General features: G+C 48.8%; 2 protein-coding genes across 10 annotated transcripts; one reads left to right on the forward strand and one right to left on the reverse strand.

Annotated features, from left to right (window-relative positions):
• The first annotated feature begins 333 nt into the window (after nt 1-333).
• REM2 (RRAD and GEM like GTPase 2) lies at nt 334-17,431 on the forward strand. 4 transcript variants are annotated; one of them, XR_006203697.1, is made up of 6 exons: nt 1,678-3,248; nt 3,487-3,563; nt 4,290-4,497; nt 4,855-5,617; nt 9,154-9,345; nt 17,318-17,431. XR_006203697.1 is itself a non-coding variant. In XM_042942696.1 (5 exons), the coding sequence occupies exons 1-5, from the start codon at nt 1,568-1,570 to the stop codon at nt 5,148-5,150; spliced, it is 1,023 nt and encodes a 340-aa protein (XP_042798630.1). In that variant the 5' UTR covers nt 334-1,567; the 3' UTR covers nt 5,151-5,925. The 4 variants fall into 4 exon arrangements, 3 of the variants coding, with proteins under 3 accessions (XP_042798630.1, XP_042798629.1, XP_042798628.1); XM_042942696.1 differs by lacking the exons at nt 9,154-9,345; nt 17,318-17,431 and adding an exon at nt 334-1,667 and having other exon boundaries at nt 2,904-3,248; nt 3,490-3,563; nt 4,855-5,925; XM_042942695.1 differs by lacking the exons at nt 9,154-9,345; nt 17,318-17,431 and adding an exon at nt 1,524-1,669 and having other exon boundaries at nt 2,907-3,248; nt 3,490-3,563; nt 4,855-5,925.
• RBM23 (RNA binding motif protein 23) lies at nt 5,903-27,675 on the reverse strand. 6 transcript variants are annotated; one of them, XM_042942685.1, is made up of 14 exons: nt 27,386-27,662; nt 22,552-22,627; nt 21,856-21,971; nt 21,328-21,375; nt 21,022-21,195; nt 20,715-20,768; nt 20,445-20,562; nt 20,198-20,350; nt 19,975-20,112; nt 19,049-19,114; nt 17,333-17,528; nt 17,122-17,241; nt 16,942-17,026; nt 5,903-7,611 (listed from the first exon to the last, which is right to left on the reverse strand). In XM_042942685.1, the coding sequence occupies exons 2-14, from the start codon at nt 22,615-22,617 to the stop codon at nt 7,563-7,565; spliced, it is 1,383 nt and encodes a 460-aa protein (XP_042798619.1). In that variant the 5' UTR covers nt 22,618-22,627; nt 27,386-27,662; the 3' UTR covers nt 5,903-7,562. The 6 variants fall into 6 exon arrangements, with proteins under 6 accessions (XP_042798619.1, XP_042798620.1, XP_042798623.1 ...); XM_042942686.1 differs by lacking the exon at nt 27,386-27,662 and adding an exon at nt 26,821-27,348 and having other exon boundaries at nt 6,025-7,611; XM_042942688.1 differs by lacking the exon at nt 5,903-7,611 and adding an exon at nt 11,579-16,845 and having other exon boundaries at nt 27,386-27,657.
• Nucleotides 27,676-27,679: the final 4 nt, after the last annotated feature.

The raw sequence follows: 27,679 nt of genomic DNA on the forward strand, positions 1-27,679 counted from the left end.
GTGTTGTTGCCCTTGCTACTGGGTGATCAGGGGTCACTTGCTACTCTAATGTTCTGTAATTTCCTGTAATGAGTATAGGAACACATAGACACATACTGAAATTGTAAATAAGGACAAGGGAAGCTGTGATTGAAGCCTGGAGAGTCTATCCAATGAGTAAAGTATGTAAGTACTGTAGTTGCTCAGGGGTCCCTTCTGATCCCCCTAGACCCCAAACGTTGCCCCGTAGTAGATCTCCGGTCAGTGAAGTTTTACTGCACATTAGTCCATGATTACTATTTGTCTCTTCCATTGGAGGAGTCCCCTGAAGATTACAATACAGACTGTTCCAAATAATAGAAGACAGTTGGAATATTTAAGACAAAGAAGGCAGCAAGGCAGATGAAAAACAGTCTTTGGCATTGGAAGAGCCAGGGTGGGAATCCTGGTGTCCCCATTTTCCAGCTGATGATTGATTTGGGGACAGGCTACCCCCCTACCACTCTAAGCCTTCAGGTCATGAGAATGACAGGAGATAATGCAGGAAGCTGCTTCACACAGCACCTGGCAAACATGGGGTGAGGAGGAGCCAGAAAATCAGAAGGTATGTTTGGGTGCTTGCAGCGTCGGGAAGAAAGATAAGAACTGATCTGAAGGGAAAGGGCCTTTCCACACGAAAAAGGATCTGGCACTCAGGGAAAAGGAAGCTGGCAGAAAAGGAGCAGTAAAGGAGAGGTGCCATGCTGGCTTCCCACAAAGACGCAGACATCATCGTGTAGTCCAGGAGGCCTGGTGGTGCCCTGGAGAGTGTGGAGAGGGGGCTGACACTTGGGACTGGGAACTTCTAGAGGGCTAAGCTCTGTGTACTAACACCAGGTTGGTGGGCCTGGCAGGGAGGGAGAGAAGGGGAGCCCACATGGTTCGCATCCACCTAAACGTAGTGACAGAATGAAGCTGCCCAAACAAGGCAGCCATCTCCCCTTCCTTAGCGCCCCCATCTGCCTAGGGGCCCAGCTGGGAAGTGGCTACTCTGGTGTGTCTTAACCCAGAAGGGGTGGTATGGGAAAGGAGAGGGTGATGGGGAAGCTTGGTGCCAGGGTGACCGGTGTCTCTTGGTTTCTGCCTCCAGACCCTCCATTTAGCCACTGAGCAGCCACTATGACCTGGACACTGGGCTGGGAGGCTGAGAGTACACAAATGACGCACAGTCCTGGTTCCTGGACTCCCAGTCCCTGGGTCCTTGCCTCCGGCCATCCTCCACTCCCTTACCCACTGACCCCTCAGCCCACTTCTCTGAATGCCTGTCTCTTTTGCTCCTCTGACTCCAGTCTGTTCAGGTCTTAGCCAGACTCCGCAGTGTGTGTGCTCCCAGAGGGAAGCCACACAAAGGAAGGGGGGGGGGGGGGCGGCAGAAAGGAGGGAATCCCGCTGACATCACTGCTCATTAGCATGTGTGACCTCATCAGGGGGCGGGACAACTTCCCCAGGTGTTGGGGGGGGAATGGGGGTGGTATTTAAGGGAAAAGCTGACAGTGCTGCTGAGTGAGGGAGCGGGGACTGCAAGCGGCTGGGCTGCACACGCACGCGGATGCACACGGACCTCGACATGGACATGGACACAGACACAGAAACCACAGCACTCTGCCCCTCCGGCAGCCACCAGGCCTCCCCCCCGGGACGCCCATACCAGGTGAGGGCTGAGCTGGGCAGGTTTCCAGCAGAAACCACGGGGGGTGGGAGCTGAAGCTCTGGTGGGGAGGTCAGAACTGGCGGCCGACGGAGCTTGAACCCAAACAGCAACTCGGGAAGTGGAGAAGCCTCCCGCTCACACCAGGACTGAGGCTGGGCTGGGCTGGGGGCTGCGGAGTGCTGCCTAAACACCCCCACCCCCCATCACTCCGGGGCTTCGCTGGGGAAACTGGTGCTTAGCCCCTAGGTCAGCCTCATTCCCATGAGGCTGGGATGGGCAGGAGGGATGGGGGAAAGGAAAGGGGCAGCCCACAAGCCTGGGAATCACAGGCTGGGGGCTACCCTGGGGACCTGTTGTAAGGGTTTCACTGGCTCGAGGAGGCCCTGGCTGCCAGCCAAGTATTGATCCTGGGCTATTTCCAGCCTCTCTCCATCCCCCTTTGTTGTGTCTGTCGTTCTTCCTCCAGTTACCCTGACCCATGCATTGTCACTCTCCCTCTCGCTCATGCTCCCGCTCTCTCCCTCTCTCCCTCCCTCCCTCTACCTCACCATGAACACAAGATTCTCTGGAACTCACGGGAAGGTCAGAGATGCAGAAGGGTTCTCACACACAGCCATGCACCAGGAGTGCTCACTTAGAGGGCCATTTGAAGAAGCAAAGAGGCGGCAATTCTCACACACCGTGGAGGGGGACCCAATGCACACATCGTAATGAGCAAAGGCCCTTCCCTCGGCATAGGCTCCCCACAAAGTTTTTGACTCTACCAGTACCCACCCCCCAGAACCTGGGCAGCAGCTTCAGCTTCTCATCCCCTGTGCCCCTCCCCAGTGTGGGGACAACCAGTGCGGAAGCAGTGGAAGGCAGGGCCTCTTGGTGGAAACAGGGGCAGCCCTCAGGGCCAGAGGCCTAGTCTGGGGGTGTGCCTGTGTGTCAGTGTGAAGAGGGAGTGGGTGTGTGAGCCTGCGCACAGGTGCCTCCCCTGCATGGGGCATGTTTTAAACAGGTTGTGGCTGGAACCACACTGGCTAAGCCTTCAGCTTAGCTCCTCAGAGCCCCACCAGTTCAGGCTTCTGAGGGAATTCAGTGTAAGAAGTCAGACCAAAGATTCTCAGCTCCTTCTGGGGCATGGTCATCAGCTGGGCCTCTGAAGCCAGAGCAGCCAGGATTGAGCCCTCTGCAGATGGCCAGGCATACCTTCACTCATAGCTTCCTTCTCTTTGCCTACCCCCCGCCTCAGAAACAGATGCCACACTGCTGAAGAAGCCAGAGAAGCTGTTGGCAGGGTTGGACCGGGGTGGGCCACCACCGGCCCCAGGGGCACCCAGACGAAGAGGCAGTATGCCTGTTCCCTACAAACACCAGCTGCGGCGTGCCCAAGCTATAGATGAACTTGACTGGCCACCTCAAGCCTCATCCTCTGGCTCCTCTGACTCCTTGGGCTCGGGGGAGGCAGCCCCCACCGAACAAGATGGCATCTTCAAGGTCATGCTGGTAGGGGAGAGCGGCGTGGGCAAGAGCACCCTAGCAGGCACTTTCGGCGGTCTCCAGGGAGATAGTGCTCATGAGCCAGAGAACCCAGGTATTTGGAGGGGAAACCCTGAAAGGGTCAAAGGCACCTGCGGACCCCTAGTCAGGGATGCAAGAGGCATGAGCAGCCCCCAGAGGCCAAAACCTAAGAGAAGTTACTTCAATGCTTTCTGTGGCAACCTCCCTGGAGGGGGTCCCTGGTGCTGGGATCTGAGGCTTCCCTGGTTACCAGGTCTCATGAGTGCTGGGGAGCCTCCTGATGGGCTCTATTCCCTGTCCTTATTTCCCAGCAGAGGATACCTATGAAAGACGCATCATGGTGGATAAGGAGGAAGTGACTCTAATTGTTTATGACATCTGGGAACAGGTAAGAACTAAGACACGGCTGTAAGCAGGCAATGAAACCTAGGAGAGCTGGGGAGGGGCAAAGTCTGGCTGAAGGCGGGTGGCTCTGTAGGCCCTGGTTTTAATATGTACTGGACGTATGACCTTTCATATGTGTCATCCAGAGAGCAAAGGCCCACATCAATGTGCATACCATGGCACTGAGAGCCGCTGTCTTTCCAGGATCTTCTGACCCTGAGGAAAGTTAGGATCTGAATTTGACAAACCCTGAAGCTGCAAGCCAGGCTACACACCCTGAAATTGACCCCATCCATATGTGTTTCAGCCTGGAAGAGTCTTACCTGACAGGACAAGAGCTCAGGGCTCTGGAATATCAGGGAAGGGAAATAAGTGAGGATTTATGAATATTTGGACAAAAATGGTTACCACATAGAAATGAGAGGCCAGATTACATACAGCTGAAGAGCATTCATTTTTAAGTTAAGAGCTTAAGCATATGAAAGTAGGATGGGCTACCCTAGCCTACGACCCTATCTCCCCAATTCTCCCATGCGGGGCTCACATTACAAATTACTTTCTCCTCCACAACACACTCTAGGGATGGAGATTATGCCATTAACTAACTCTGCTGTCCTAAGCAGGTGGCTTCTCCCTCACATCCAGATTCCTCATCCTTGAGATGTAGGTGGGGAACAGGTTCTCCCATGCCTCCAGCCCTGACATCCCACCACTCTCTGCCCACATGCAGGGGGACGCAGGGGGGTGGCTGCGGGACCACTGCCTTCAGACCGGGGATGCCTTTCTCATCGTCTTCTCAGTCACCGACCGACGAAGCTTCTCCAAAGTTCCAGAGACCCTACTTCGGCTCCGGGCTGAGAGGCCCCACCACGACCTCCCTGTCATCCTCGTTGGAAACAAGAGCGACCTAGCCCGCTCGCGGGAGGTCTCACTGGAGGGTGAGTATCCTGGACCTAATTAACACTTGCAATCTCAGGGGAGATTCCAAGTGACCTCTTCTCCACAAGGCCCTTCTACCCTTCCAGGACAGGCTAAGGGCAGACTCCCAATACCCATGTCTAGCGCCGGAGAACCCTTCTCTTCACTCCTCACCTCTTCACCAAGGCCCCTTTATCTCCTTCCCTCGGCACCACCAAGACCCTCCACCTGATCCCTGCCTGTTCTCAGTTGCAAGAGATTCACCTGCTAGGACCCCTTTGTACTGCACAGCAGGCATCTCCCCAGGCCCACCCTTGCCTGGCCCCGCCCCGGGCCCAGTGTAGCCCGCGGGCTCCTCAACCTGTCCCTTCCTGCAGAGGGCCGCCACCTGGCAGGGACACTGAGCTGCAAGCACATCGAGACGTCGGCGGCGCTGCACCACAACACGCGGGAGCTCTTCGAGGGCGCGGTGCGCCAGATCCGGCTGCGGCGGGGCCGGAGCCGTGCCGGGGGCCCGCGGCCCGAGTGGGGCAGCCCCGACGGCCCCGCGCCGCCCGCGCGCCGCGAGAGCCTCACCAAGAAGGCCAAGCGCTTCCTTGCCAACCTGGTGCCGCGCAACGCCAAGTTCTTCAAGCAGCGCTCCAGGTCGTGTCACGACCTCTCCGTGCTCTGAGCCGCGGTCGTCATGGCCACCGCGGTCGTCATGGTCACCGCGCCCTCAGCTCACCCCTTCACCCCGCCCCGCCCCCGTCCGGCTTCCTTTGTGAAGACCGTCTAGGAAACCAAAAAGTCCGAGGGCGCGCGGGTGTGGCCGCGGGGGGCGGGCCCCCTGCCCCCAGCCCCTGGTGGGCGTCGCCCCCAGCCCTGCCACCACGCGCGTGCCCTGGCTACCTCCCCGCCCAAGAGCGCCTAGAAGGCGAGGACGCAGACCTGCGGGCGGGCACGCTGCGGTCGGCGAGCGAGGCGGCTTCTGGCGGGCAGGAGGGGATATAGTTCCGTGAGCTACTTTGACTTTTATTAAGTCGCGCTTGACCACCTCTCCTGTAAAGAGACCCTAAAAGTGAGAACTGGAAAAGTGCTTGGTAGACCCCTTTACAGTTCTCTGCGCGAACACGCCTCATCTTTAAGACATCCTTAAAGGTAAAAACACTGGAGACGCTTCGTTGAGACTTTTCCCAAAACCTGCTGGCTCTTATCTGCTGCACTTGTCCACTTTGCCTTTAAGAAGTTCTTAAAGGCAAAGGCCTGGAAGTGCCATTTTTCAGAATCGATTCTGTGATTTACCACTACATCATGGCACTTCCCTTTTAAGGTAAGGTTTGGACAGACTCTTGCCTTCAGATGCCATTGTTAAGAGCTGAGCAGGCAGCACCCTGGGCCCAGGAGGCCCCAGCAAAAGAGCCACCCTTCCCTTTTCAATAAAGAACTTTTCTACTACATTTGCTCATTTTGACTCTGTTCTCAAAAGCCCTGCAGAAGGGATAGATGTAGATGGAAACTGTTAGAGACAAAACTTAGGCCCAGAGGAGCAAAGAACCTAAACCTACCTCTACAGAGGCTTCAGAACTGACTCAGTCTTGGTTGTAGTCTGTAACAAGGAGCCACAGGCCCTTAGAGATCGCTGGGTCCAACTTGTCGCTTTGTAAATGAGCAGACAACCCTGGAGAGGAGCAAGGAAATACTAGAAGTAATTTAGTGACTTAATGAAACAATGGGACCAGGTCCATAGACTCTAGACCTCATCTCCTTACACCACCTTATTCTGCAGAGTAAGCTGGAGGCTACATTTAGCACCTAGAGCTATACAGAGCTTTGTCCTGGGCTGGTTTAAGGTGGGGCCCACATCCACCAGAGAGGCCCATCAGCTGGGGCATGATGGGGACGGCCTGCACCTCCCCTGGCAGGCCTCCACCCTCCCAACTGTCACCTGCAGAGCCCGTGTGAGAACTGAAGCTGTCAGTGTCTCCCCCTGGGGACGCCCACGTCTTCTGCTGCCTGAGCCACGAGTTTGAACAAAGAGAGCAGAGGCAGCAGCTCCCCTCACCCCAGACATGCAGTATAGCTCCCTGAGTACCTGAGGGCCAGGCCTCCACTCCATCCCACTCAGGTTCCCAGAGCTTGATGGAGGAGGGATGAGATGTCTCCCGAGTCCTTGTAGCTGGTGGGAAGGAGCCAAGGGGACCAGTTCAGCATCAGTGGTTATGAGATGGTAATATGAATAATGACATTATCCTAAGGACTTTATTAATTTTTCTCTGTTAATTCTTTAAGGACCATATAAGGTATTACTACTTCTTATACTGTAGAAGAAACAGTTTAAGTAACTTGCCTGAGGTTAGTAAGCAACAGAGCAGGGATCCCACTCATGTCTGCTTGATACTTAATTTTATCCAGCTTTGTATCGGAGGTTCCCGCTCCAGTAAGGATGAGGGGAAGAAGAAGAAGGTCACTAGAAGAAATGTAAGCAACACGATGGCTGGGGCCATGGGCAGTGGCTGTGGTGAAAAGGCCAGAGAAGTTACATGGCTATGGGGGAATAGGCCAGGAAACTCTAGGGACCGTGAACAGAGCCACTTCAAAATGTAAAATGCATAAAAACACACTGGGCCCATTAAAAGACAGATGGCTGGGTTGAAACCTTAGGGACATTAAGGGGAGGGGGTAAGAGATGAGCACAGAGTAGAAGGTTTGGAACCCTACTTTTAAGTACCTTAAATAGCAGGCAAAGGAGTTTGTGCCCAAGCCTGCAGGCAGTGAGTCACCACAGGTCTTTGGGTATGGAAGTGACATGAGCAGGATGGTCCTTGGGCAGAGGAGGCTGGGAGAGGTGCATGGACTGGGGCAGCAAAGATAAGGCCTGAGAAGCTGAGTTTAGCGGGCAATCAACTTTACATATTGGAAGGTAATGAAGTGCCGACCATAGGGAGAAGGCAGTGGGAAAGGAGAGGCCCTACAGGTATGAGTCAGGACTGCGATGACTGGGTATAGGCGGGAGTCTTAGGTGGTGGGTGAGGAACTGGGAGTTAGAGGGCAGAGGAGGACATGGGTAAATGGATCCATTTTGGAGACTCTTGAGTTTGCGATGCTAGAAGAATATCCATATGGGGTTTCGGCAGCTCTCCAAAGATCTGGGTCTGAAATTCAGAACAAGTTAGGGCAAAAGATACAAAAATGAGAATAATTCCCATAAAGATGGTAGTAGAGGGGCGCCTGGGTGGCTCGGTTGGTTAAGTGTCCCACTTCCTTCCACTCAGGTCATGATCTTGTGGTTCACTGCTTCCAGCCCCGTGTCGGGCTCTGTGCTGACAGCTCAGAGCCTGGAACCTGCTTCAGATTCTGTGTCTTCCTCTGTCTCTCTGCCCTTCCCCTGCTCATGCTCTCTCTCTCTCTCTCTCAAAAATAAATAACATAAATACATTATTTAAAAATTTTTAAAAACGTTTTATTAAAAAAAAGATGGCAGCAGAGGAGCCAGAGGAAAGGATGAGCAGCAGTCACACGGCACCCCGTGCTCAGTAGAATGTGTTGCTATTGCGGCCGTGCTCAGTAGAATGTGTTGCTATTGCGGCCTTGAAAATCTTTGAGCGAGGAGCCCTGCATTTTAATTTTGCCCCAGGCCCCACAAATCATGCTAAGGGAGGTACAAAGGGAGAGGATACAATACTGGCTGGGATCCTTGCCTCAAATCACACATGGGCTTTAGGGGCTGTGATTCTTGTGAAGTGGGACAATTCATGTGCCCATGCAGTCATGCACTTGAGAATAGTGTGCATAGATTTCATAGATTGCCAAAGGGGTCTGTGACCCAACAAATGACAAACCAGGATGTTACTGATTGCTGCCGGGGAGGGCAGTTGGGTGGGGGCAAGACAGGTGTAGGAAGTGTACTTTTCATCGTGTGCCCTTTTTGTTCCTTTTGAGTGTTTAACTATGGCGTATATCACCTGTTCAAAAACTAAATAAAATAATGTAAAACAAAACACAGCCTTGATGTTCTAGAGAAAGAAGAAGGTGGAGATGTAACCACCACAGAGGCAGGCCGTGGAAGGACTAGAATTGTGCAGATAGTGGCCAGTGCCAAGGAAGGAGGCCTTTTTTTTTTTTTTTAAAGTAAACTCTATGCCTAGCGCCGGGGGTCAGACTCACAACCCTGAGAGCAACAGTAGCATACTTTACCAACTGAGCCAGCCAGGCACCCCAAGAGGAGATTTTTGTGTTTTTTTAAACATTTCTTTATTTTTGAGAGACAGAGCAAGACAGAGCAAGACAGAGTGTGAACAGGGAAGAGGCAGAGGAGGGCGGGTACACAGAATCTGAAGCAGGCTCCAGGCTCTAAGCTGTCAGCAGAGCCTGAGCAGGGCTCAAACTCACTCACGAGACTGATAGATCATGACCCAAGTCAAAGTCAGACACTTAACCCACTGAACCACCCAGGTGCCCTAGGAGGAGGGCTTTTAAAGTGGAAGACTACCACCAGTGGTCAAATGTGGCCAAAGGGGCGGATGGGGAAAAAGGTCCAGTGCCTTTCACGTGGCTGAAGCTGAAAATATGCATACTGAAGATGATGGTGGTGGCGGCAGGGCCTCCCCCAGGAGGGGGACTGCACGCACCACAGGCTTCCCTCCCCCTAACTCAGCCAGTCCCATCAGCCCAACCCATCTGTGTGTTCCCTCCAGACGCCTACAGGGACGAGCTCAGAACAGACGGAAGCTGAAGCCACGCTCCCGTCAGACTTGGAAAGTGGGGTCTTCTGCGAGAGCCAGGCCATTCTTCTACCTCCCTCTGATCAAGGCATAGTGCCAGGCTGCTGGTCTGGGCCGCTGTGAGAAACCAGCAAAGGACCCTGGGGCTTGAGCTGCTTGTGCCAGGTAAGGTCTTCTCTGCCCTCATTCTCCTCTTAACCACTGCAATCTTGTCTCTGCTCCTTTACCAGCTGGCCCCTGTGACCCCCATGATTTCTGGCCCACAAGGCCTCCTCACTGGCTGAGAGCATGAGCTGTGTGTGCTCTGCTCTGAGGGGCCAGAGATGAGGCCTGCCATGCATCTTGGAAAGCATCTCTCTGCTCTGGGCCTCTGCTCAGAGCTGGGCCTTTGTGCCCTGCTGCATCTAACCCTCTCTAGAGAGACTGGGCAGGGTCTCTCCTCTCCTAAACTGTTTTTTAATGTTTTATTTATTTTTGAGACAGAGACATAGCATGAGCAGGGAGGGGCAGAGAGAGAAGGAGACACAGAATCTGAAGCAGGCTCTAGACTCCAAGCTGTGAACACAGAGCCTGACATGGGGTCGAACCCACGAACCACGAGATCATGACCTGAGCCGAAGTCAGACGCTTAACTGACCAAGCCACCCAGGCGCCCCTTTCGTCTTCTAAAAGGCTGCCAGTTGTGGAAGAGCGTTTCACAAGTCTTCTGGGTTAAACCCTCATTCCCAGAAAGTCCACCCATACATATACATCTTTTTATTAATGTAGCATAATTCTATCCACATCAGTCTAAGTCAATTTTTCCTAGACTTTCATCCACAAATACTTGTTGTTCCCCTCAAGTACTGCCATAGGCCAGTCACTGTGCTGGGCCTTATGGGAAAAACAAATACAGGTGACACTATCCCTGCCCTCAGGGAGCTTACAAATGAGCTGGAGAGATGGGACAAGGTGGTAATAGCACTACCAGGGCCAACAACAGCAAACTGTACCACATTTTGACTATCTGAGGGCTATGTCCTGAGCTCTAAGAATTCTGAATGGAAGAAAACAGAATTTAAAGACAGATTTTAGGAGCTGGGCCTTAACAGATATATGTAAGCTGTGGATAGATGGGGGAAAGAAGAAAAAACTCCCTGTGGTGAAACTACATGAGCAAATGCACAGGAGACAGACATGGTGGGCAGCCCGCCATGTGAGGTAAATACCCTTCCTGTAAGAAGGCAGCCAAATTTGGGTGGATGGTACAGCCAAGTTGTCAAGGGACCCCAAAACCAATAAGCAGCATCTTGCTGCTTAGTACTTTATCTTTTTTTTTTTTTTTTTTTTTTTTTTAGGTAATCTCTACCTCTAATGTGGGGCTAGAACTCATAACCCCGAGATTAAGGGTCGCACACTCCACCAGCCCAACCCATCTTTGGGCCAGCCAGGTGCCCCTCATCTGTATGTAGCTTGATGCCATGCTCCATGGCTCGGTCGCCTTGTAGACTCAAGATGCAAATACAGACTCAATGTGGGCCTTGCAAACATTTTAATTAGCACTTAGTCCCACGATTTTCTGGATGGAGGACACCACTCTCAACGTCTTTGCCTTTCTGAACCTCAGCTCTCCCAACTGTAAAATGAAGATAACATTACCTACCTTGTAGGATAGTCATAAGGACTAAATACAAATCCAAGTATCTTTGTAATTTGTCAAACATTATACAAATGAGCTGTGGAAGTAATGCTTTTTACAACCTGTGTCCAGGTCCCTTATTCAGGCATCCAGACAGCTTGCTAACCTCTCAAGCAGAGCAGCACCCTGGAGATACAAATTTAAGGTGTGCCTGGCTGGCTTGGTCAGTGGAACGTGCGACTCTTGATCTTGAGGTTGTGGGTTTGAGTCCCACCCTGGGTGTAGAGATTGCTTAAAAAGATAAATAAAAAAGTATTTAAGTTGCAGTCCACAAAGTCCAACTTGCCTCCCATAGGACTCACAGGTAATCCCCTGTGAGTTGTGTTGTTTTGAAGAGGATGGGGAAGGAGGGGGGTGATTGGCAACCAAAGCCTCAGTGATGGTATTATACTGCCTAGTGTTCCATTGTTTGTTCAGGTTATAATGTCTTTAGGCAGAGTACCTGTGCTGATTTAAAACATTTATCTGAGGGGCGCCTGGGTGGTGCAGTCGGTTTAGTGTCTGACTTCAGCCAGGTCACGATCTCACGGTCCGTGAGTTCGAGCCCCGCGTCAGGCTCTGGGCTGATGGCTCGGAGCCTGGAGCCTGTTTCCGATTCTGTGTCTCCCTCTCTCTCTGCCCCTCCCCCGTTCATGCTCTGTCTCTCTCTGTCCCAAAAATAAATTAAAAAAAAAAAAAACGTTGAAAAAAAAAATTAAAAAAAAAAAAACAAAAAAACCATTTATCTGAAAGGAAATTGTCAGAGTTCTGGAGACCAGTGATGGCAGGTGCTACAGGAGCACCTGCGGAAGGTCAGGAGGGAGGTTAAGCAAAGGGCTGTAGCAGACACCACTAGGATTTTCCCCGGCCAGACAAAGCAAAGGGCACTAGGTACCCTGAAGGTACCTGAGGGGGTGGGGAGGGAGAGAATCACATTGATTTTTCAAAGCCATCTCGCTCTGATTTATAGTTTCAGGCATAAAAAGAGATTGAGCCAGTGGGACTGGTTTTTCTGAAAACTAAGCTGCTTGTGACCCAGGACCTAGGGAGCTTGGGACTTTAGTCCAGGAACAATTGAGACTTACTTTCACCATTGCCTCACTTTCACTTCTCTCCCTGCATATATTAAGCATTCTTTGAGGTTGGAAGATGAGGTCAGGTAGAGAGTCAAGTGTGTAGGCATCCAGAGGAATGGGGATAGTGATGGCAGTAGCTATGACAAGTAGTAATGACAAGCTATCAAGTTCTAAGCCCTCAGCACAATCATTTCATTGCATCCTCACAATGTCCCTGAGACAGGTACTATTGTCATCATTTCCCTTTTACAGAAGGAGAGTCGAGGTTAGAGAAGTGATGAACATCCAAGTTTATTCAGCTGGTTTGTGACAGAAGAGCTATCTGAACCATGTGGTATTGCCCCAGAGGGTGACCATTCTGCTACAGGGTGGAGGTCTCCTGACTTGGTTGGGCCCAACCCAGTTCAGAAAAGGCTAATTTTCAGCACCACCCATTCTAAACAAGTAGGCTTCATGATGCCTGAAAGCTGACTGAAGCTCCCTTCCTTTCTGGGACATTGGCTAGAGTTTGACAAGTCTCTGATTTCCAAGGTCATTGCTTCTCCTTTCTGCAATCTAGCATTGACTGGCTCCTTTCCAGTCTTCAGGGCCCTCATCCATCTACCATTGCCCTAAAAAATAACTGCTTAATGGCTCTCCAGTAACTGCAGCCAACTCCTTAAGGGCTCTTGAGAGGAGATCATCTGGGAAAGCTAACAGAACTCATCCAACTTTTAAAAGTGAGCTATGATCAGCTCTTTCCTTGCCTCCACCTTCCTGTATGATCTAAACTGGTTGGTCTGCTTCACCTCTCAGAGCTCTCTCAACCAAGAGCACACTGAGCACATCAGTTCTGGATATAAATGTAAGAGTTGGGAGAGAAGAGAAGGAATGTTTGAAGCCAGAAGGTTCAGACACAGTTCTGAGACCAGAATTTCTTTCCTGGATCCAGCTCATGACTATTGACTTCACCTGGTTGCCATGGAAACATCTGTCTCTGTTGGATGGGAAGCAGCATTTTTGACAAAGCATCACAGGCTACCATGGTAACACCAAAAAGAGTAAAGCTGCTTTCTCTCTTGGAGGGTGAGGAATGAATGGAGGAGGAGGCCAGGATGGACATTGGAAAGCTTAGCTCTGACTTGAACAGAGGGGAAATTAATTCAAGACATCTAATATGTGCGAAGGAAAGCAATAGTGAAAAAGACATGTTGATGCCTTGTCTCATTGGGCTATCACCATCTACTAGTAGAGGTTACTGTAGAGAACTGTAGTCGAGAACTGTAAATAAAGACAGAATGAGACTTCTAATGGGACAAAGAATACTGAAAAGGGAAACCAACTAGCAAAGCTTCAGAGTCTTAATGGACAGGATTTTAACCAGCAGGAGAGGAGCAAAAAGAGAACAAGATGAGCAGACGTGGAAGAGGAAAAGTTCAGGACATACTGAGAACTCTGGGTACAGAGACAGGAAAAGTGACTCCAAGGCCTTGGCTTCCACAAGAGGCAGGCTGAGATTAGGATCCAGGAATGTGAAGCTAGACTGCCTGGATTGGAATCCCAAACTCACTTGTGTAATCGCAGGGCAGGTTACTTACACTTTGGGTAGCCTCTTCCTTGTTCACAAAGATGGTAAGAGTCTGCCTCAGAGGTCACTGTGAGGTTGAAGCAACTCTATACATACGAAGTGATTAGAACAATGCCTAACCCACAACGACGGGACCACCCTGCACCGATGTTAACAGTCATCATTATACCCCCTCCTACTTTCCGAAGCCAGGACAGCCTTTTCTCCCTGTCTAAATATTACTTCCGGATTCTCACCAGACCCCTTCCTTAACAGAGAAAGGAGAGGCTGCGGCTGACCATCTCCCTTCAAGGTGTAAACTTATTTTCCTTCTGCATAAGCACCAGGACTCAAGGTTCAAAGGGTAAACACCTGCTTCCTCTGGTAGCTCACATCAGGGGTTGTTGGAACCTAAGAAGGAAGTAGGCAGAAACTCAATTTTAAGAACAAAGAAGTTTAGAGAACAGGGAGGAAAACACCACTGCCTTGGAAAAGGCAGAAGCATGGGCTAGAAGCCAAATGTCAGGTGAACATCTGTTTAGAACTGAGGACAGTTGGGAAATTCTATGCTAGTAGAGGATCCGGGTCAGTCTCTCCTCTACCTTCGCCCCAGGTGCCATGCCCAGACAAGAGAGGTTGAAGGTTTCTTTTACCTTAGGCTGGGCACAGAGGCTGTTTGCTGCCCCCTCCTCTCTACTCCAACCACCTCCAATGCAGGCATGAGTAACAAGAAGGCACTGAGTCACATGCAGTGACTCCAGCTGTCACCCACTAGATGCTGTCACCTCATATGGATTAAGACTAGAGTAACTGTCTTAGATGATTCCTCACTTCCACCACGCTCTCTCTCCCAACAAGAGGCTGTATGAGGAACTAAGAAGGGTGACAGGAACCGAAGTGCAGGAAGACCAAAGGAGGCAAGGATGGGAATATAAGGAAACCAAGCAAAGATAGACACCCATCTGAGGAGGGCAGGGAGGCAAAGCCTGTGGGTATTTATGGTTTGGAAGAGTTCAAAACTGCCATGAGACGGCCCAGTCCATTGCCTCAGGATGACTAACAAAAATGGTCCACACTGTACTTTTCAGGATGCATTAGCAGCCAAATCAATAACTACAGGGGGACTGGGCCACAGCCAGCTGCTACCTAAAAACAATGTATCCTCTGTCCTATCCCCCGGGCCAAGAGAGCAAATTAGAACAGGAAAGGGTGGAGGTGGTGGCAAAGGCAACCGTAGCAGCAAATGAGGCTGCACCAGCCTATACAGCCATACCACCGTGAACACACCCCATCTTGGCTGATCTCAGCAGGTAAGCAGGGTCGGGCCTGGTCAGTACTTGGGATAGGAGGAATCAAGACCTAGTCCTGGGTCCCAGTGGCCTTTTATACCACAAGCAGGCACCAAGTACTTAATACTTCTGTGTGAAAAGCAACCCCAGAAGCTAGTATCACCAAAAACTGTTCACTCTGGTTAGAAGTCTAAGAGCTGACAAATTAAAACCTAACAGCAATTATCCATATTTTTAGCATGACAATACAGTCTTAACATTCTGTTGCCATAGAGACCAGAAGAGAATGGGGGAGTCCCACAGAGCTCTGCCCCTGAACCTCAGACCTTCTTCTCTAGGCTGGTCCCTAACTGGTGAGCCAGGTTCTGGCAGGCCCCTTGTCACAGATCTTACAAAGCCGGCAGAGAAAAGAGATGTGCATCCCCTTCCTCAGGGCGATTCCTGGGATACTCAGCTTTCTGGAATTCACTGGTCCTAGCCTGTGTTATCTCAAGCAGAGCCATATATGGAAAACAAGACTTGAGGGGACTGACCAAGGAATAGCAGATTTAAGGCCTGGGGAGCCCTGATATAAGACCCCCAAGCCCCTTTGGATACCAGACTGGGATTTCCATTACAAAGAGGGCCAAAAGCGGGCACAGAGGCTAATGGTAAAACTGGTGAGCTTAGGCTTCCCTGGTACTTAAGCTGCTCAAGATCTCGAACACCTCTAGCCACTTGAGGAGCAGAATGTGCTACTGTCACACTGCCATCTGGTGGAAAGACAAGATCTGTCCCTTAGACGCAGAGACAGCCTTGGGAAGTGTGTCCAGTGGGCAAGGTAGGTTTGGAAATAGTTAAGATGAAGACAAACGGAGGAGACAATGGGGCTAAAGGTGTAATGCAGATACAGACTGGGAACTCCATCCAGGTGTGTGCCTTTCGTCCATTTTAATTTCTAAAGAACGTTAGATAAAACAAAATCAAAGGGAAAAAACAGAAAGGCATTACAAATGTTTTATATCCTAGAACCATTCACGGTTTTGGCTCATGAAAAGTTATTAACATCAGACAGATACACCAACTGACTGAGACCACACACACATGGGCAGCAGCCGCCACAACAGTGGAGCTTGCCTTTTATACAAAGTTTATACGTATGTGTATGTGTATGTGTATACGTGTACACATACACACACACAGACACACACACACACACAATTTTATGTACACAGACACAAGGGTATAAAATCCAGTGAGAAGGGCTCACATGTGCCCAGGTAGGGGACAGGAGCAGCTTTAACAGCTGGGGTTGAGCCCATGGTAGAGGCACATGGGAAGTGGTAGAGAATAGCAGCCTCCTCTCCATCCTCCCACCCTGGGCCACAGGAAAGACCTGGGAGGAAGGAAAACTATACAGAGGAAGATGGAACCTACTAGAGAAGTACCCCACCTTTCACTCAACTCCTGGATGCCCCTAAGACATCCAAAATGCCTGGCAGGACAGATTACTCCCATACTTCTCAGTAAGAGGCTGAGCCCACAGTAGCAGTTCTGGCCTCAAGCTGAGACCCAAGGAAGGCTTCACAATGTTCATGTCCATGCCATCTTCCAGGGCCTGTGCAGCAGCAAGCCAGCACTTTCAAGGTTCACCTTCCAAACTGCAAAGTCCTCTTGGACTAGAGGTCTTCAAGGGTTTTCCTCAACAGATTGTAGGGTAAAAGTACAGGAAAAGGAGAGAGGTTAGTTCCCTCAGTTAATGCCCTACGGCCTTCCCAACGGGGGAGGAATCGAGGAATCACTAAGAGTTGGTCGGAGAGAGCAATGAAGGTCATCCCAGGAGATGACACACACGGAAAAACAGGTGTTCAATATAGGTGCAGATTCTGTCCTCTTCAACTACTGGCTTTGCTCAGCAGAGTCCATTCCCGATGGGGCCCTGGGCAGGAGCTCTTCTTGGGAGTCTAAAGGTGGCCCCAATTCCCACAGAGTCAACATCCACGCCCTCAGGATAGCTTGGTCCACAAAATGGAGAGAAGGGGCCATGGAAGGGTAGACGTGGAAAAGGGAGTGGCACCCAGAGGCACAGGGAGGCAGTGTACTGAGCCACTGATTTACCTATGGCAAGGAGAAGAGGTAAATGGGAAACCAAAGGAAAGAAAATAACCAAAGACATGGCACTTGCCACCATGAATACCAGACCCTGAGACTCACATGGTCTGAGGGGTAAAGAGGCTGGAAAGCTGGAAGCACTGGGAGGCGATTGCTTGGGACGCGAGGTTCAGGGCTGGACTCAGAGCTGCAAAAAGAGAGGCACAATGAGTTGGTGAGCACATAGTATTCCTTCTTTCCAGGCCCCAACCCAATTCCTCCCTTTCCCAAGTTTAAGTCTACCAGTCAGAGCCGCAGGGTTCAGGGCCCCCAAGGGAACTGTCCCATTCAGTTGCAAGGCAGCAGCAGCCTGGGCGGCAGCAGCAGCAGCAGCTGTGGTAGTAGGCAGCTGCATTCCAGAGCCTAAAAGGGAAAGAAAAGGTGGGGTTAAGTCCCAACCTCCGATCTAAAATTCAACCCCATGTTCTTCACTCTGCAGAGAAACTCTCTCCACCTTCTGCCAATTTGGCCATGAGCTGCAAACGTCCACCTGCTGATCCCAGATCCAGCTCCTGGTCCCCATCCGGAAAAGTGATGTCTGTGCCACCATCCAGTCGCTCAGTTACATGACCAACTCTCATAGGTCGACCAGCAAGCTCAAAGCCATTCAGCTGTTCCAGGGCTCGCCGAGCACACTCAGAGTCTGAGAACTACAAGAAACCCAGGCCGTATCAGTCACTTCCCGGACACAGACATGCTCTCAAAACCCCACTACTATTCCCTAGTCTCGCCATCCCAGGAAAACTGTATGCTCACCATGGCACAAACTTTTCTGTCACAGGGAATGTGACCTAAAGTCCCCATCCTCCCAAAATGGGGTAAAAAGGACCTTTTCCAACTGACTAAATGGCAATCACTTCAATCTTCCAGCTACACTAAAAACCTAACAATACAAAAAAAAAAAAAAAAAAAAAATCTTTACCCATAGAGTGCCTACCCTGACAGACTGTTTCACAAATGACCAGATAAAATGGAAGTAAGACAGGCTAAGGGGCCCAAACTCCTGGACTTTTATTTTATCTCAGCCCTTTGGACTAGTCAGTTTCAGTTCTCACTCAAGAAAAAGGAATCTGGAACTCCAGAGTTCAGTCGCAGGGGGGAGCGCACCCTGGCGTGGAGAGCAAGACTGCACCCCACCCCTACGCCTACACCAGTGCTGTCGATCAGAGGGCTCCACTCCCCAGTCCCTTTCATCAGCGTCACCAGAGCTGCCTAGTGTAGAAAAGATTCCAGTCTGCTATTTAAGTGTCATGGGTGTTGATCAAAAAGGCAGCAGCGCAAGGGCAAAAAGGCCTCACCAACATTTTTCTGCAACTGAGTCACACAAGGTGTTAGAAGAGGTACTTGCCACCATGAATACCAGAGCTGGCTTTGTTTATTCTGGTGGCACCTGCCCTAGGGCCTGGCACGTTGGTACTGACAATTCCTAGGCAGGTGGTGTAGGTGGCTTGCCTTTACTGGATACTTCTGAGGTGAGCAATACCTCACCTGTGCAGAACACAACCTAACTCTCCTCTGCCCTGCAGGCAACTGTGGGGGGTGTATGCTTCCTGGACTAAACCCAGGAAATATCAGCTTCTGTGAGACTCTGTGGCTGGCAGCCAGTCTTCAGCCTGGAGTCACACAGGGCTGGAAGAACCAGTTATGGGAACTGGAAGTAATTTTGTGACAGTGTCAGGAAAAGGTAAGACACAGCCCCACTATTCTCACTATAGCTGTCTTTAAACATAAAGATATTTCTCAGTGGAGAAACTCCTTCAAATGGGATAGTGCCAGAAAAAAATATAAATCTCTATTCCCACTATCATGAAAACACCAATTCCATGAAGCATGTCTACAAAAGCCCACATCTAACCTCCCTCATGCCCCCAACCTTTTAGCTGCTGCCTGAAATCATTACTATTACCCAAAAAGCAAGTTGCAGCACCAGGGAAGCTGGTTGAACTCCTGGACACCCCCATGCCAGGGCCACTGACAGAGTGTGGGAGCAAAGCCAAGATCTCAAGCAATGCACTCATCTCAAGGGGAGGAAGGCTAGTCCAAGCTTCAGGCACCAGGGCTTATGAGTCATTTAGACAGTTCCTAAAGGAGGAGGAGGAGGCTGAGCTGCAGAATCAGACAAGTGGACAAACCCACGCTGAAATTCAAAACTTCAAGACCAGAAACTTACCGTAATGAAACCATAACCTTTAGAACGGCCTGTATCTGAATCCTTCATCAGGACAATATTATCAATCTGTAGAAGAGGCGGAAATTATTAACAATCTTTGGGCTAACCCCCACCTTTGAGCTTTCCTACCTGACTGTTCACACTACCTCTAACCTTCCAGCCAATCGATTTCAACTCTCCCAAATCTTTTCTTTTTTTTTTTCAACGTTTTTTTTATTTTTTATTTTTTTTTAATTTTTTATTTTTGGGACAGAGAGAGACAGAGCATGAACGGGGGAGGGGCAGAGAGAGAGGGAGACACAGAATCGGAAACAGGCTCCAGGCTCCGAGCCATCAGCCCAGAGCCCGACGCGGGGCTCGAACTCACGGACCGCGAGATCGTGACCTGGGTGAAGTCGGACGCTCAACCGACTGTGCCACCCAGGCGCCCCTAAATCTTTTCTTTTTTTGAAGCTTATTTATTTTGAGAGAGAGTGCATGCATACACTCAAGCGGGGAAAAGGTAGACAAAGAGGGGGAGAGAATCCCAAGCAGGCTCACTGATAGCACAGAGCCCAACGACACAGGGCTCAATCTCATGAACTGTGAGTTCATGATCTGAGCAGAGATCAAGAGTCAGACTCTTAACCGACTGAGCCACACAGGGGCCCCCAAATTTTTAAAGAAGAGACAAATGCCATCTCTTTCCAAACCACCTCTCCTGACCAACCTTACTTAATCTGCACCCCATTATTTGATTTCACGGTGCCTGACTGACCTGTTTACTGAGCACTATGAAGACAAAGATGGAGCCTAACTTTCCCAGTGTGGACCTACATGCCCGTTCGATGGATGCAGTGCCTTAATCGTGGTCAGAATAAAGAGGTACACTCACCCTCCCCACTTTTTCCAATTCCCTTCAGAGGTTTCCATCACTTTCTACTCACTTTGCCAAAGGGCTCAAAGATGCCCCGGAGCATGTCTTCAGTGATATTGAAGTGCAGGGAGCCCACATAGAGGCGCATTGGTCCACCACTGCCCTTCTGCAGGTTGTTGGCCATGGCTGCCAGTCGGTTTTTCTCAGCCTAGTCAAGGAGGAAATGACGGGTCACATCCCATACCTCCCACCTTCAACCCCATCTTCTTGTGTCAGGTTTTCAGCCTGCTCACCTGTGAGGCCTGGACAATGATGGGCACTCCAAGCAGCCGCTGCCCAGTCAGCCCAATGGCCAGTGGCACAGACTGGATCTCACAGAATTCTACGTAGGCGATGCCCTTAGAACGACGGGAATTCCGATCTGAGATGATCCGGACGTCACGAACCTATCCGGGGCAAGAAGGAAATCCTGAGTTGGGCATAAGGGAGGATGGACAGAAAATAGGCCACATGGACGAAAACTAAGGGAGGGAAGGTTACCTTGCCGACAGCAGAGAAAAAGTCCTCCAGGTCTCGAGGCCGAATGCGGGCAGCTAACTGCATACAGAAAACCGTGCGGGCATCACGCTCCTCGGGACTCAGATTATCAATTGGTTCCCTAAAGAACAAGTACAATTTATTGAGACACCCGCTCCGATACACAGTCCTTGTTTTCTAGCTACACTCAAGCACTACAAGTTCCTGTATTCCAGCTCAAACGGCTTTTTATTCACACCTCACAATCCCTGGGAAAGCTCATTATCCACTCACCTGACTGGACTCTTCTCTCTGAAATGAGGACTCTTGCTGTGCGCATACCTACGCCTATGGAACAGAGAACAACAAACGGAAAATCGTGTCATTCAATGTCATTCGCGCTAGTCCAATGCTCAGTCTTCTAACACGAGAAAACCAGATTCCAGCACTTCACCTCACGGGAATTCTCAACACCACCCCTCCAATAACAAGGTCTCCTGCCCATCACATCAGGTTGTAAGCATCCCCAGGCAGGAAGCACAGCACACTGGTTTTACCCAGACTACAACACAAAGGCCATTAGATTGGTGAGAGGCGTTACCCAGTGGCAAGTGGCGGGCTCCTGTAACGCACACGATCCTCACGCCGCCGGTCCCGACTGCGTGACTCACTACTGTGCCGACGGTCCCAGCTCCGGCTGCGGTGGCGACGCTGCCGCTCTCGACTTCGGCTCCGAGTGCTTCTCCGCCTGTGCCGGTCCCGATCTCGACTGCGACTATAGGTGGAAGGCACTACTGAGTTTGTTGAAGGACAAACCAACCTCTTCTGGCCTTTGATGGAGAGCTTTCCCTGGTATCTTTCCACTTATAGCAATCCTCAAAATCCAAAAGTCCCCACAATTACTTACCTGCGCTTTCTATCCCTGCTTTTACTAGGGCTCCGACTCCTCTTTTTCCTGGGAAAGAGGGGATAACTTATTGAGAATGTTTTATTCTCTCCCCCCAAGGAAAAGAAACAAAAGAAAGGCCAGGGTGGAACGGCAGTAAAAGACCAAAGTGCCCAAGATGACGTGGCAGGAGTTCACAGTAACCGCGCAACACGAGCTTGCACACAGCCCTGGATGTTGTCAGGCATCTGGAGTGGCCGTTTCCCCCCCAAAGCCAGGCCAAAGCTGCTGTCTCCAAATCAGGGGTCCTCTTGCTGTTTTATTTAATTAAAATATACTGATGCTAGAACAAATCCACAAATCTAGGCAGGAATGTGAAGACTAGAAAAACATCAAACCAAGTCACCGTTATTCCCAGGACCCAGTGGAGCCATCACTAAAAGTCAGCAGTCTTCTAAGCAACCATCTCCCTGTTCTGGCTGTTTCTCTCATGGACATGGTTGCTTCCTTTCCCCCAGCTGCCAGCCCATTTCTCCACACCACACTCACTTGCTTGCCTCCGCACTGGCACTGCTCCCACTGGTACCACTGCCACTGTTGCCGTTGCTGCTGGCGTTGGTGTTGCTGGGGCCATCTTTTTGAACTTCTTTCCTTTGCTGATCATCCTAAAGGGTTAGCCAGGAAAAACGTCACAAGGCACAAGGTGGCAACACACACATTCCACTGGGCAACAAAAGAACAAAAGTGGACAGAGATTTGATTATGAAATCAAAGCTCACAATTATCTAGTCAGTTTCTGGGCACCCGATCTCCTAACAAAAGGAATAAAATAGGAAGAGAGAAAATCAAAAAGAGATCAGAGTGACAGATTTTGTCAAAACTTTAGCTACCCAACATTGGTTCCACTGACATCTATTTCCCAGGAGAGTGAGAAATTATTTAGGTTTGAGATACATTGACTTTCTAGTGTGTCACTGAGAGCTTTGAGCAAAGTACTAATTCCTAGCACATTATGCCCTGCCCAAACCTCTCCCCCACACCCCCAGCTTTGGGAGCCTCTCTGCCAGCATGTCTTTGAATATGAGAGCTGGAGAGCGGGGTGCGCTAAAAGACTATGACTTTTACGAATAGCCACAACACATAATAAACAAGCAGGAAAAAAGGATTCACAAAATGCTGAAACTGATGACCTAGAACTGCTGCTTCTTACTAACCCAATTCTAGGAGTGAAGTGGGGAGTATTACCTCTTCTTTTTTATAGGGAGCCTCCAGCATGGCTTCAATCACTATATCAAAGTCATCGGACGCCATCGTAGCAGATCTGAGGAGAAGACATGGATATGTGAGAAACTCGTATTTTTCCTCCCCTTCTGGCACCCCACATTCCCTTCCTTCTCCAAGAAACAGACTTCAGAATACACAGTTCTGTTTCTTGAATTCCAAAGGGATCTTCCTGGCTGTTGCTTACTCTAGGTTTATTTTTGTACATTATAAACCTTAACTAGTTCAGCTCTGTGGCTCAGAAAAGCTCAAGGGTTGAGAAGGAAACTGAATAGGTAGGAAGAAACTACAATACGGACCCTGTCCTGTGAAAACAAAGCGCTGGTATTCAAAATTACTATTCATTTTACAGTAGACGCTAGGCCTCCATTCTACAGTTCCAAAATTCTGTATATATAACTGGTTTACACGTCAATCACAGAAACAGACACACGTTTCCAATAAAAAGGTAAAAGTGAAAGAGTACAAATCAGGAACAAGACAAAACAACACCAGAATGCAGATCTGCCTTAAGCTCTTTCCACCACATACCCTACTCAAATATCAATAATTAGGCAACTCATCAGTAAGCATCTTGCGTACAACAGCAACTAGAATTCAGGTAACTCAGAAAGATTATGATTAAGACAGGCTTAACCAATTCCACTTTGAAGCCTGTCTAGGTAGGCAGGGTAAGACTTCCTGCCTCCCCCGAGCTTTCACACCTAGCAATCATCCTTCCCAAGACTGTCCACCACAGGCCTGTCAAATTAAAAAACAAACAAACAAAACCCAGAAGATATCAAATAAAATCAGTAGGCTAAATTATTAAAAAAAAAAAAATACTGGTCTGGAATTATCAATATATAGAACATGGATGAATTTCAAAATAATTATGCCGAGTGAAAGAAATAAGACCAGATAAAGTATATACCATATGCTTCCATTTATATAAAATTCTAGGAAATGCAAACTAACTTGTACTGGCAGAAAGCAGATGAGTGGTTGCCTAGGGATGGACGAGGTGGGCAGGGGAAAGGAAGAAAGAATTATAAAAGGGCAGAGGAAACTTTTGGGGGTGTTGGTTTCATGGGTGTTTAAACATCAAATTGTACATTTTAATGTGTACAGTTTTATTTTAGATCAATTATATCTCAGTAAATCTGACAAAAAAAAAAAAACAAAACACAACCCTCCAACTAATCTGAAGAATTTCTGTACAAGGAAGCTAATCATAACCAGACTTTCCATATCCCCAAGAGCTTTGCCCTCTTTAAGGGAGCTAATGCATTATCCAATGATGCTGTCCTTGTTGCCCTCAAAGCCCACAGCCTATTTTGATGAGTTAACAATGAGTATAAACATACTAATATAAACTAAGTGATGCAAAAATAAAATTAATCGTTCCATTTGTCATTTACAGTACCTGATATTGCTAGGCACTGAACTAAGCTTGTTTCAGAAACAAGATTCTTGGAAAGAGCAAAACAATAAAATAAAAATTACTTGGAGCCATGGGCACCTGGGTGGCTCAGTCTGTTAAGCATATGACTCTTGGTTTCAACTCAGGTCATGATCTCAAGGTTTGTGAGTTCAAGACCCACATCAGGCTCTGTGCCAAGAGTGCAGAGTCTGCTTGGGATTCTCTCTCTCTCCCTCTCTCTCAAAAATAAATAAACTTTGGGGCACCTGGGTGGCTCAGTCGGGTGAGCATCTGACTTCAACCTAGGTCATAATCTCATGATTCATGAATTCGAGCCCTGCGACTAGCTCTGTGCTGACAGCTCGGAGCCTGGAGCGTGTTTTGGATTCTGTGTCTCCCTCTCTGCCCCTTCCCTTCTTATGCCCTGTTTCTCTCTGTCTCTCAATAATAAATAAACATTAAAAAATTTTTTTAAAATAAACTTAAAAAAAAGTTAAGAAAAGAAAAAAATTACTTGGAGACAAATTTAAGACTTAAAATGGAATTCAAATCAAGATTAAATAGCTGTGTCTAAAAACCGGTGAACTCAACTGCTTATTATAAGTAACATCATACGTTTGTTTAACAACCAAAGGTAATGTATGTCACAGGCAGCTGTCAGACCCAATGCACAATGAAAAAAACTGAGGTTTTATGAACTGCCCAGAGCCACAAAGCTCAAATGGAAGAGCTGACTCTTGATTAAGGTCCCCTGACTCTAAGTCTAATGTCTCATCAAGTCGATCAAATTACCTCTCTCTCCTGTACTTTACAACTTAACTTTAAAGATTTTTCTATTTTTTATTTTTTAAAATTTATATCCAAATGAGCATTTAGTGCAACAATGATTTCAGGAGTAGATTCCTTAGTGCCCCTTACCCATTTAGCCCATCCCCCCTCCCACAACCCCTCCAGTAACCCTCAGTTTGTTCTCCATACTTCTGAGTCTCTTCTGTTTTGTCCCCCTACCTGTTTTTATATTATTTTTGTTTCCCTTCCTTTATGTTCATCTGTTTTGTCTCTTAAAGTCCTCATATGAGTGAAGTCATATGATTTTTGTCTTTCTCTAATTTCACTTTGCACAATACCCTCCAGTTCCAGCCACGTAGTTGCAAATGGCAAGATTTCATTCTTTTTGATTGCCAAGTAATACTCCATTGTATATATATATATACCACATTTTCTTTACCCATTCATCCATCGATGGACATTTGGGCTCTTTCCATACTTTGGCTACTGTTGATAGTGTGCTATAAACATGGGGGTGCATGTGTCCCTTCAAAAGATCACACCTGTATCCCGTGGATAAATGCCTAGTAGTGCAATTGCTGGGTCATTGGGTAGTTCTATTTTTAGTTTTTTGAGGAACCTCCATGCTGTTTTCCAGAACTTTAAAGATTTTAAAAAGAAGAGTACACAGCATACTGATATGTCTAGTTTTATTTACTTATTTATTCATTTATTTATGATTTTGGGGGTTTTTAAAAATTTTTTAATATTTATTTCTGAGAGAGAGAAAGAGACAGTATGAGCCAGGGAGGGGCAGAGAGAGAGGAGACACAGAATCTAAAGCAGGCTCCAGGCTCTGAGCTGTTAGCACAGAGTCTGATGTGGGGCTCCAACTCACAAGCTGTGAGATCATGACTTGAGTCAAAGTCAGATGCTTAACTGACTGAGCCACCTAGATGTCCCTAAGATTTCATTTTTAAGTAATCCCTATGTCTAACATGGTGCTCAAACTTACAACCCTGAGTTCAAGAGTCACACTCTACAGACTGAGCCAGCCAGGCACCCCAAGATGTCTAGTTTTAAATACATACTCATCTGAATAATGATTGTTCTGACAGGTTTATCAAAAGAATTACTCCCCTCAGTCACACCTTATTATGTGTCTTCTAGGTATGAGGCAGCATATACTTCAAAATATTAGGAACCTGGCTAATTTTAATACATACTATTTGGCCTATTGTGGAAAAATGGTTCTTTAAAGGTTTTGATGTTCTGTTTCTTCCAGTCATTTTCGCTGCCAGGTCTATACAAGTTCTCTAGGTGTCATACAGCTCCTCTTTATATTTTTACAATCTTTTTCCTCCCCAAATGAAATGCTTCGGATTTCAGTGATTGCTCTCTGTTGACTGCTAGTACAGAGTAGGAATTACTTAAACGCACAAAAACTTTCACTTAAGTCCACAAACGAACCACCACCTATCAAGTAAAGTTTTCACTCAGGTACTCAGAAATGAATGAATCCCTTTAAACAAAGATACACACAACACCAGCACATTTTGAAATGAAATCTCACTAGGTTTGGTGCATCTTTTCAGATATCCTAGAAGCAGTAAAGTCCCAAACACCATGCATTTTCACACTGGGAGTTTTCAAACTCTTCCCATGTCCCAAATCATGGGTCAAAGTCCATTCAATCCCATCCATTAAGACACTGTAAGAGCCTTAGTCCATCCCAGCTCCAAAAACTGCATTAAGGGCGGGCCCACAATCATGCAAGTCTCCGGGCTCTATCAACGCACAGTCAAGACCCAAACAAGCACTTAACTTAGGCCCCCTGCTTAAGGGACAAAAGAGAGTGAAAAACCACTGTCAGCTCAGTTCAGGCAAAATTCACCACATGCTGAGTCCCAAAGGGTGATCACCTCCTGGGTCCACAGTCACAGAGCTGGACACAAACACCTTCAAACTGAAGACAGCTTAATTAAGAACAGGAGCAGTAAGATAAAAAACATTCCCCATGCTGCGTAACAAGCCAAGGCTACACTTCAAAAAATGGTCCTTACTATAAGCAACCGACTGGCATGGTCTCTGCGAGGGCCAGTGTCCCATGCTAAAAACCTCTTATGAAGCCTCACTATCCTCCGGTACAGCCACGGAATGTGTGGTTAAAAAAAGAGGGAAAGCCCCGAGGCGACAGAGTGAACACGAGTCTTCCAGAGACTGAAGACTGAGGAAGAAATCTCAGTTCCCTAGCCTCTCTCGGAGTGGTAGCACTAAGAGCTGAAACCCGAACCTGCGAGCTCTGTCAGACCGCCCCGGTATGGACGACCCTAAACGTCAGGGCAGAGGGGGACCTGGAAAGATATCAGTCACTGGGATCCTTAAGACAGCACCTTCACCATTAAGAGATATACCCACGAGGGTGCCGATCCCTAAACCCATGCCAGCGGGCTACATTTAGGTAGCGAACACTTCCAAATCAAAGTAAACAATTTTTCTTTGTTTTTAAAAGTTTGCCTGACTCTGCGCTTGACGCCATTTTCTGCCTGTGACGTCAGGGGGAGGCGCCGTGCGCCGACGTCACGCATAGGTGACGTCGCGGAGGGACCAGGTTTCGGGGTTTCTCACCAATTCCGGGTCCCCGCAGGGGGCCCCGGTTTCCTCCGTTCCTTTGGGTGTGTTGGGGGCGCGAAGCAGGGCTATTTTCCAGAGTCTCAGCAGTAAAAGCAGCACTGCAGTCGGAGCTTCTCCTCTTCCCGCAAAATGGCGGCACCTCCGCTGTCTTCCAGAACTTTCCCCAATCTGCGCAGGCGCCGAAACATTTAGGCGGTGGAACTAATCTCACTGGTTTCGCGGCAACAGTCCAAAGTCTAAATTTTCATTGGCCAAAACCCTAAGCATGGGTGGAGCCAAACTCAAATG

The sequence above is a fragment of the Panthera leo genome, chromosome B3 (assembly GCF_018350215.1).
Source record: "Panthera leo isolate Ple1 chromosome B3, P.leo_Ple1_pat1.1, whole genome shotgun sequence".
NCBI classification, from domain to species: domain Eukaryota; kingdom Metazoa; phylum Chordata; class Mammalia; order Carnivora; family Felidae; genus Panthera; species Panthera leo.